Source organism: Vigna angularis, chromosome 3 (assembly GCF_016808095.1).
Source record: "Vigna angularis cultivar LongXiaoDou No.4 chromosome 3, ASM1680809v1, whole genome shotgun sequence".
In the NCBI taxonomy this organism is placed as follows: domain Eukaryota; kingdom Viridiplantae; phylum Streptophyta; class Magnoliopsida; order Fabales; family Fabaceae; genus Vigna; species Vigna angularis.
Window position 1 is genome coordinate 6,067,054 of NC_068972.1, and position 9,940 is coordinate 6,076,993.

General features: G+C 33.2%; 2 protein-coding genes across 4 annotated transcripts; one reads left to right on the plus strand and one right to left on the minus strand.

Moving 5' to 3' along the window:
- Window positions 1-1,461: 1,461 nt before the first annotated feature.
- Window positions 1,462-4,262, plus strand: LOC108325469 (dihydrodipicolinate reductase-like protein CRR1, chloroplastic). Of its 2 annotated transcripts, none has more exons than XM_017558549.2 (10): window positions 1,462-1,653; window positions 1,758-1,880; window positions 1,968-2,042; window positions 2,131-2,187; window positions 2,590-2,685; window positions 2,876-2,992; window positions 3,423-3,515; window positions 3,641-3,739; window positions 3,833-3,919; window positions 4,011-4,262. In XM_017558549.2, exons 1-10 carry the CDS (start codon window positions 1,534-1,536, stop codon window positions 4,041-4,043), a joined length of 900 nt encoding a protein of 299 aa, XP_017414038.1. In that variant the 5' UTR covers window positions 1,462-1,533; the 3' UTR covers window positions 4,044-4,262. The 2 variants fall into 2 exon arrangements, with proteins under 2 accessions (XP_017414038.1, XP_017414037.1); XM_017558548.2 differs by having other exon boundaries at window positions 1,463-1,653; window positions 2,131-2,196.
- A 423-nt stretch (window positions 4,263-4,685) lies between these two features.
- LOC108325200 (F-box protein PP2-A13) lies at window positions 4,686-7,822 on the minus strand. Of its 2 annotated transcripts, none has more exons than XM_017558222.2 (3): window positions 7,162-7,822; window positions 6,924-7,042; window positions 4,686-5,342 (listed from the first exon to the last, which is right to left on the minus strand). In XM_017558222.2, the coding sequence occupies exons 1-3, from the start codon at window positions 7,489-7,491 to the stop codon at window positions 4,913-4,915; spliced, it is 879 nt and encodes a 292-aa protein (XP_017413711.1). In that variant the 5' UTR covers window positions 7,492-7,822; the 3' UTR covers window positions 4,686-4,912. The 2 variants fall into 2 exon arrangements, with proteins under 2 accessions (XP_017413711.1, XP_017413712.1); XM_017558223.2 differs by having other exon boundaries at window positions 4,686-5,333; window positions 7,162-7,816.
- Between the last annotated feature and the right edge of the window lie 2,118 nt (window positions 7,823-9,940).

Sequence of the window (9,940 nt, forward strand, 5' to 3'; positions counted from 1 at the left end):
TAAATAAAACAACTTGAGTAACAGTATTATAAAGCAAAATTATTAGTTATTAATTATATCTGAGTTTATAAATCCTTTAGTTTAGAAAAATAGACCAAATTAAATGACTAAATAACTTACATTAAATGACTAAATAACTTATTGTTTAAGTGAGAGCAGTTTGAATCTCAGTGGGAGAAGGTACGACTGAAAAAAGGATTTCATGGTAATATGCACAATTTTAAGAGTCGTTTCTTGCTTTCTTCATAATTTATTTCTTCCTTAAAAAGTTCCTCTTCCTCTGCTCCAAATCGTAAGATTGCATACAGCTGATTCTGCCATTTCAGGAGCAAATTATTGGCATATCAGGAGCAAATTATTAGCATAGTAATTGTACGTGGACGAAGGGAAGAGGTTGGAGCGGTGCACGAAGCTGCAAACTAGGGTTTGGGGCTTAGAGGAAGGGGAAGAGATGGCAAAGCCAAGAATTTGTGAGGAAGAAGAAGCGGAGGAGGAGAGACACCAGCATAATGATACTTTTTCTGGTGGGAGGAGGTTTGATGGCGGGAGGGAAGGAGAAAATAACTTGATCTTCCTGACGTTGGTGATGGAGGATAAAAAGAAGCGGAGGTGGCGATGATTGTGGAGAGAGGGAGAGTTTCTAAGTTTACAGCGTGACAAACCGTTAGCCAACTCATCCTAATTTTAACGGCGTTAGTTTTTAAGGACCAAAAATTATAGTTTCCTTAAGGACAAGGATCAAAGTGTACCAAAGTTTGAAAGAGGGACTAAAACTAAAATCGCTCGATAGTTAAGAGACTAAAAACATATTTAACCCTAAATAATATTTGAATTTTAAATTTAATTATTATTAAGATGATGTAAAGTGTTTTTAATAAAAAAGAAAAAAAAATGAAAAAGTATTTATTACAGTTAAAAATTAAATTTTTGAAAAAGTTGGAGGTATAAGATAATGATAAGGATGAGATGTTAGAAGGTTAAAACTGAAATTTTTGGAGGTGCAGGATGAAACACCCTCGTCGGAGAGACACGGTACCAAAGAGATATAAATCCAACCATATAAGGAATTCATATCACTCTCTACCCAAAATCTTAAGACAATAGATTACTGGATTTTTCATTTTTATATACTGCTACTTTCTCATTTCTATCCAATATAAAATTAGACTCACTTGGATTCCCAGCAGTAAGCTCAAGCCACCCGATATTGCAACATTAAAGTTAACAAAATTTAATTTACTAAAATTTAAATCAAACTTTAGGACGGTAAAAACTATTTAGTAACTGTTATAAATGAAATGGGAGAGGAGATTTATGTGGTTTTTCTTTTTGAAGGTAAAGTCTAGTATAGTGTGAAATTTGGATTTTTCATTTCATTCATTCGTGGGCCCCCTATCTCACAAACATTTGTCACTATATCCCTTCCAATTAAGGGTCATAAAAAACCCAAACACCTTATCTATCAAAACATTGCATGATTATACTCTGCTATACGCTCATCAAATATATACTCTTATCTTCTTTTGAGTAGCCATGGCCTCCTTAAGCTGTCACTTTCATACCACCAACTTGTTGAATTCTAAGAATGTCAATAGCGGGAAGAAGAAACGTTTCATATCTTGCTCAGCGCAGCCTACACAAAGCAATATTAAGGTATAAGCTGAAATGTAATGCAATATAAAGATTCAACTCTTTGATTCGATGCAGAAGTTAAACTACGAAGTGTTTGCATTGCAACACACCCTCTGTGGAAACAGGTTGTGATTAATGGGGCAACCAAGGAAATAGGAAGGGCAGCAGTAGTTGCAGTGACTAAGGCTAGAGGAATGGAAGTTGCAGGAGCTGTGGATACTTGTCATGTTGGGGAAGATATTGGAAAGGTTTTTGCCTTTGCTGTTATTAGCCAAACTAAATCAACTCTTTGAGTTTTTCTTTTACCTTTTTTAGATAGTTTTCAATTCTTCTAGGTCTGTGGCATGGAAGAGCCCCTTGAAATACCCATAATAAATGACCTTACTTTGATTTTGGGCTCTATATCTCAGGTAATGTAAACCAATAACACACTTCCTTTTTTTTCTTTTTCTTTTATCTCTTCTGCTTGAATTATGTTTTGATTATAGCATTTTGCAGTCCAAGGCACCGGGAGTTGTAGTTGATTTCACCGACCCTTCCTCAGTATATGAAAACGTAAAGCAGGTTTGATTTGTGGCTAGCTAGAAAATTAGATTTACAAATATGCTTGTGTTATTTTGTAAATTGTGAACTAAGTGGTTATTATGTGGTATGTTTCTGCTATATTCTTCTACAGAAGCAAAAGGGAAGTGTAAGGGCGATTGTTAAATAGGAAGCATGAGTATGATGTAGTTACATCAGCATTTATAAACTATTTATGCTATATTAGAAATTTGGCATCTTTGGGCCGTTAAATTAGTAGTAGATTTGTATTTTTAATAGCCATGGAACACAATTCGAGAGCTAGTTAGGCAGCATGACTAGATTCGTCATGACTTGTAACATGAGAATTTGTATTTTGATACTGGTTCCACATGTGCCAAGTGCTGAACTTAACATTGATTCTTTCTTCATTAGGCAACAGCATTTGGCATGAAAAGCATAGTTTACGTGCCTCGAATCAAATTAGACACGGTGGCTGCATTATCTGCACTCTGCGAGAAGGCCACCATGGTGAGCACGGGGTGAGACATAAGAACAAAATAATATTTACTTCAAATTGTTTCTTTACTCTTTTCTGTTGTATGATGTCTTTAGTTATTCCACACTCCGTATTTGATGAATAGCAAATGTTGCAGCATTAGTCTAAACCTGCTCCTAAGCCATTTGTTCTTATGTGGCTTATGATTAACCTTGATGTCAGGGTGTTTTGGTTGCACCAACCCTTTCCATAGGATCAATATTACTGCAACAAGCTGCGATTTCAGCTTCTTTCCATTACAGCAACGTCGAAATTGTGGAGTCCAGGGCTAATGCAAAAGTAAGATTTCTTTTCATGTTTATACTTGTAACAATGTTAAGCTTTTGCATCTTCTTTTGTATGAGTGGGAAAACAAGGCTTATATGAGTGATGAAGAGTACTTATTTATTGTAAAATGAGTTAAAAATAAAACGATGAAATTATCATCAAGAAAATAAGTCAACTAAGGGGACCAAGACATGACAATCCATAGAAAAAGAAATTCTGATACAGTACCTGATCCCTACTTAAAATCTTGGGCTGGGCATGGAGTTAGCCTGTTACTCCAACTTCATTAAAATACATTTCACTTCAGTTTAAGATATATTATATCGCTCAAAAAATTAGTGAAAAAGGAAATATGTGCTTGCCAGAAGCACAAGTTCTGGGAAAAAAAAATTATAAATGCACCTGATAAATTATATCAAACTGAATTGGTCTTGGTGAACAGGAGCTTCCATCAGCAGATGCAAACCAAATTGCCAACAATCTCTCCAACATAGGACAAATCTATAACAGAGAAGACTCTTCAACAGATGTCCTGGTAAGGATAAAAACAGCTTCAGTATATGTTCCAACTTATACAAAATCAGATACAACTAAGTTCAGACTCTATAGACACAGTTGAGAGATACATATCTAACATGTTATATATATTTGTGACCTTAGGCAAGGGGTCAAGTCCTTGGAGATGGAATTCGTGTTCACAGCTTGGTCCTCCCAGGACTTCCTTCTAGTACAGCAGTTCACTTCTCTGGTCCAGGAGATGTATGTTCTCTATAAATTGAACTGATTCCGTTCAATCTTGGCCATGATGCACTATTTTTTTCATTTGTTTGATCATCAAGTCCCTTGCTGCAGGTTTACTCTATCAAGCATGATATCACAGATGTGCAGTGCCTCATGCCAGGCTTGCTCTTAGCCATTAGAAAAGTAGTGCGTCTCAAGGTACCTACCTAATCACATCACCATGAATTATTTGTATCATTCAGCTTCATCTGGCTCAAGCTTTTTTATCGTCACTTTATGAATCTTGCAGAATTTGGTATATGGCCTGGAGAAGTTTATATGAAAAAATGATCCACCTCTTCAATCTCCTTGCCAAACATCACATAGAAGGTTGCAAAATAAGTAACAAAATAGAAACAGGTCCTTCCCACATTGTTTTCTAGCGACCCAATTATTCAATCACATCATTTGATGAATTTTCCTTTTGGAAATATTTTTGTACATCCGATTATAACTCAGATGTATTGATGGCTTTTATGTCAAAACGATCTACCCATTTTAATCTGCATTGCTTTTTAAATTAAATAAATAAAAAATCATCCCACCTAGGGATATAAAAAATAAGAGTTATCTAAAATACGGTAAAATCTCATTCCTTAATAGTATAATTATAACTTTAATCTTTAAATACGCGTATAGAAAAATGTTTGCCGAGCTTCTTGAATAACTTGATATTTCAATAGCTAAGTCACTAAATATATTCACATTGAATATTTCGTAAGCCATAATTTTGTCCAAATTTTAAATCGATAATTTGACTTGAATTCAAGTAATTACAAAAATCATACTAAACGTCACGCTTAAAATAATTGTTAAAAAATCAATAAACAATGACAATTTATTATAATTAAATAACGATAAAACAAATATTTATACTATTATTAATACACTCAAATTAAATTGTATTAGAACTAACACAAGGAAGTCTCTGAGTTCACGAGTTAGCATTATTATTTAACGTTAGTCATTCCTACACGTAATTTGCAAAACAACACTCAAACCCACCTAAAACGAGGGCTATACTTGAGTACTTTCATCTAATACCAAATTTCTGTTAAAAAATAAATAAAACAATGCCTCTTTTTCTTTATTTTTTTTTCCTTTTACACAAGTGTATAATTAAACTGTGTAAATTATAACTATAATAATTAATTAACTTTTTCCTAGTCTTTCTCTCAACATCGTCGGGCAGATGATGGCACTATCCACGCAGAGCCCACCTTTGGTGTGAGTACAATCAATTTGGGCCAATGAGAACTTCATAATTGTTGGCTCATTGGGCTTTTCGACCACGAAATCTCCAACATGATAGTAGACCCATTCCCCAGGTCCTTGCAAGTAACACTCTGAGAGTGAGTGCTGGCCGTCCGATGTGGACAGTTGGAATCGGACGGGCTTGATGTCCCAACCATGAACTTGATCAACGTTGCAGACTCGCCGGCCCAATCTCTTTGAGGCCTTGCCCAATTGGAGTCTGAAAACTAAGCTGTAACTCCCCACAGGGAATTCAAACTCTAGCTCCCCCACCACTTCAACCCACCACATTTGTTGTAGATATGCGACACTCTTGAACCTGCACGTACTAACACAATCACCATGTTTAATTTACCTTTATCAAAAAATAATTTCTAAAAAGTTTTTAAAAAAAGTACGTGTTAGATTGCATAGATTCCAGTAAAAGTGACTATAACTTTTTTAAGAATATAGCATAATGTAACTTTGAGTGGAGGCTCCCATCCCATGCCATCAAAAATTCGCATAATGAAAAAACAAGCATATATCCCATCCCAAGTTGTTTACTATTATTAATTTAAGAGGAAAAGCTACTGAGGCAATAAATAAATAAATAAATAAAAATGTGAAAAGAAGCTTTTGTTTGAAGGAATGAAGCTAATGACAAATACCATATGGCATTGCTTCTCTGACTTAGACACAATAGATCTATTATTTAACATCACTTTCACTTAAACACAAGTCATTTTCAGTGATTAGGGTAGTATTTTTCATAGCCACATTTTCAATTACCTATAATAAGATATTAATGTCTGAACACGAAAGGTTTTGTCTGCAAGAATTCGGCATTGCTCGTAACCTTTTCCATTCTTTAAAAATTTTAATCTAAGAGAATCTAAACACGAGGTGATTCCGTCGTAATTCCTGAAAATTTCATCTCTGCAACTAATTATGCAATTAATTATTTAGGCTGGATGATTAACTGAGCAGAACGGTGACTGAGAAGTTGTTCGACAGGCCAAGCACTGATTTTTCTTTCTGGTTAAATGTCTTCAACGCGTTTTACATTAAATAATAATTATTTCCCTTGTTAAAATATTAATTAGTTGAATTTTTCTTCGGGGATTTATTTTAAAATAAGTTGACATTGTTCTTGATTTTTAGAAATCCGTATCACTTACATTTATTCAACTAACTATGCCTAATTTTGGATATATTTTACTCTTTACATTTCTTGTGGCCTCGTAAGCAGTTTTTGTTAATTAAGAAAAGTTTTCTTAGTTAGGAACTTTTCATAAAGTGATATATTCCTCCACGATATTTCTTTTGTTCAAAAACGACTTTTACTTCTTATGACAGAAGAGTTGTTTTTCCACGGTGGTAAAAGACGTCTCATTTATAATAATGAGTGGTCACACTTAATAAACTTAATACCTTCAAACCACATTAATCTGACTTAGTTTGCGAGAAGAGAATTTATCATAATTGAAATATCAATGGCTAGTTTAACAAAACAAAAATATTAACTGGGATTTATTTTTTAATATAGTAAGTGCTTTGTTTTTATTAAAAAATATGTTGTTAATATCCTCAAGCTATAAAGCTTGCAATTGGTCGTGCCATGAAAATAAGAAACAAAATATCCAAATTTGTAGACTAAATTAAACAAGCAAAATAAGGAAAATACTTTTGAAGGAGCTAATAATTTTTCTTAAAACAGAAGCAATTGTAGGGGAAAGCAGACAACCGAAGGGTGGCCAGGTCAGGGTCAGGACACACGATTTGACCACAAACATTTCTAGACCTCAGTTTTCAATCCATGTTTCAACGTAAATCAAGAACAAACAGAAGAGAGAGAAAAGAACAGGCTCAAAATCATGTAAAAGTCAAAGAAACATCAAACCAATTAAAATATCTATTCATCCCTCACCTGGATTCTTCGGTCGGAATATAATTCCAGTATCTTCTGTCATCTATTCCTGTAATCTTCAAGGACTTGGATGACATGAACAAACAAACCAGTCCACTACATTTGTCCAACCAAACTTCCTACAACAATCATCACAACCGAACCAACAAAAAACCATCAAGAATGATAAAGTAATAGTTACTAATGAAGAACATGGATCCATAGCATAGCATGAGATTTAATTAAGTAATCGACTTACTTTGGCGCCGCCATCAAAACGATTGGGTAGGCTAAGTTTTGCATAAATCTCTTTCTTTGTCATAGTAGCAATATTTTGTTCGCCAAGAACTTTATTAGCAAGAAACTTGTAACTTGGTGGCAGCTTTGATTCCCACACAAAATCAGCCGAGGAAGCTCGGTGAAAGGCCCTATTCACCCTTGCCAATTTGCATATATCTGGTGGATCAAGATTCATGAGCAAGGAGGAGATGCAACTCTCTGGGATATCAGCAAGACCCGGTCTTGATGGATGAGAATCAGACCCTTCTTCGTCTACAGCTCTATCGGGTGAAGAAACAGCAGCCCCCATCACAGAAAAGGAAAATAAATATATACAAAAAGAAGAGGGTTTGTTGTTGTGTTAAACTGTAAAAGTTGTTTACAGGTAAAGAAGGAGGAGATAAAGCAGGTGCGAGATTGAAGGAGAAAAAAAGAGTGATGATGAAGAAGGTGCAAATTCTTCCATATTTTGATGGTGTGGATTAAGGAGAAAGGAGTGACAAAGGCACCATTAGGTTTCTGGTTTTAAAAATGGTGCGCGTGTGTGCGTGTGAGGGAAAAGGGATAAAGTGAAATTCTTCGTGTCCCGTAAATCTTCAGCGTTCCAACTAAGAAAGGAATTTCTAACGAAGGGGACGTGGACAGAGTGTGCATGGACATTGTTTCGACAACTTTTTTTTTTCTAATTTTCTCACTTCTTTTCGTCACGTGTGGGATCACGCGCCTATAATTTGCTTCCACGTCTACTCTTCATTTTCTTAACACTTTTTTGCATTTTTATAATATTATGTTTTACAACTGTTTATCAAAATATCGCATCATCATATCGAGCTCTTCGATTCCACTAATTCACATGGATATAAATGAAGCATAATCCTTCAGAAATCAAATATTCGTACTTCCATATGCATATAATAATTATACAAGTGGCTTAAAAACAATATTTCATACTCATGTTATGATCCTCAACCATTAATTATTATTTCCTTCAATAATTCCCAATTATATTATAGTCATAAATATTATATGATAATTATCTAATCGGATCATTTTATATTTAAATTTGACTTCTTTTTTTATCTATCATATGCTTTTTATTATTTCTTTACTCACTGCATGTACCTTTTTTTAAGGCATGGACACTTCATTTTAAGAAAGTACGATTTGTTTTTGTAACTGCACAGATATAACCTCTTCTTGTTGTACGGTTTCTTACAAATAAAATTTATTATTTCATTTATGCATTGGATACAAAATAAGTGTTTGTGCATGTTGACTACAAAAGAAAACTATAATTAACCATCATATCCCAATTTTTTGTTTAATAGTAACTATTTTTAAAAATACATATAAATAATATAATTACTGGGTGTTACATTAACAGAATGAAGGGGACAAAATGAGACATTATTATACAATCTATTAAAAACCAAACAAATAATTCAAGGTAGATTTCATAATGTGAGAGATGCTTTTGGGTTGTTTTAAGCCACTCTTCCATTAACGTGGTCCTATGTAACACTGCAAAGTTGTCTTAAAAATTTCTCAATTTCTTTTCCAATCAACTTCAAGCAACTCATTTTAAATATATATATATATATATATATATATATATATATATATATATATATATATATATATATATATATGGGGTTTGCTAACGCGCGTACGTTTGTTTTTCAGTTGGTACATTTTAGCAATGTGTACCGGATTTTAGTAGACAAAAATACCCTTATATATCATAAATTCTAAGTTTTAAGGTTAAGGGTATTTTAATAATTTTCATTCTCAAAACTTAAAAAAAAAAAAAAGAAACCCCCCAAACCCTTACTCACCTCTCTCATTCCTCTCAATCCTTTCTCTTACATCTCTCCACTCCAACATTTTCTCTGTCATCCCTACTAAGAGTTGAGTCATTGACATATTCACCTTTAGGCAAATGTTCATTCAAGATCTCTTCAATTTTACCATCTTCAATAATCTCTCTAATTTCATCATCTGCATATGTTGAATCATCATCTCTAAAAAAACCATCCAGGCCAATTACCAATTCTTTCAGATGTCATTATGCTTGTGAAAATTAGATAAAATTATATACGACAAAAATTATAAAATGAAAACTCATTATAAAGTCATTTTTTTGTAAGAAATTGTTTAACAACGAGTGTTTCTGATTTTTTCCAGGACAATTACCAATTCTTTTGATGTCATTATGCTTGTGAAAATTAGATAAGACAAAAATTATAAAATAAAAACTCATTATAAAATCATTTTTTGTAAGAAATTGTTTAGGTCAATTACCAATTCTTTTATGCTTGTGAAAATTGGATAAAATTAGATAAGACAAAAATTATAAGATGAAAACTCATTATAAAATCATTCTTTTGTAAGATTGTTTAAAGGCAAGTGTTTCTGATTTTTTCAATTGGGGCTATAGTAGGGATGACAGAGAAAAGATTGGAGTGAGAAAGATGAAAGAGAAAGGGTTGAGAGGAATGAGAGAGGTGAGTAAGGGTTTGGGACTTTTTTTTTTAATTTTGAGAATGAAAATTATTAAAATACCCTTAACTTTAAAACTTATAATCCATGGTATATAAGGATATTTTTGTCTATTAAAATTCGGTACACATTACTAAAATATACCAACTGAAAAACAGATGTACGCGCGTTAGCAAACCCATATATATATATATATCATAATCATTGGAACAATAAATTTTATTATAATTAAGTCTGAATTAAAAATATAAAATTTCGAA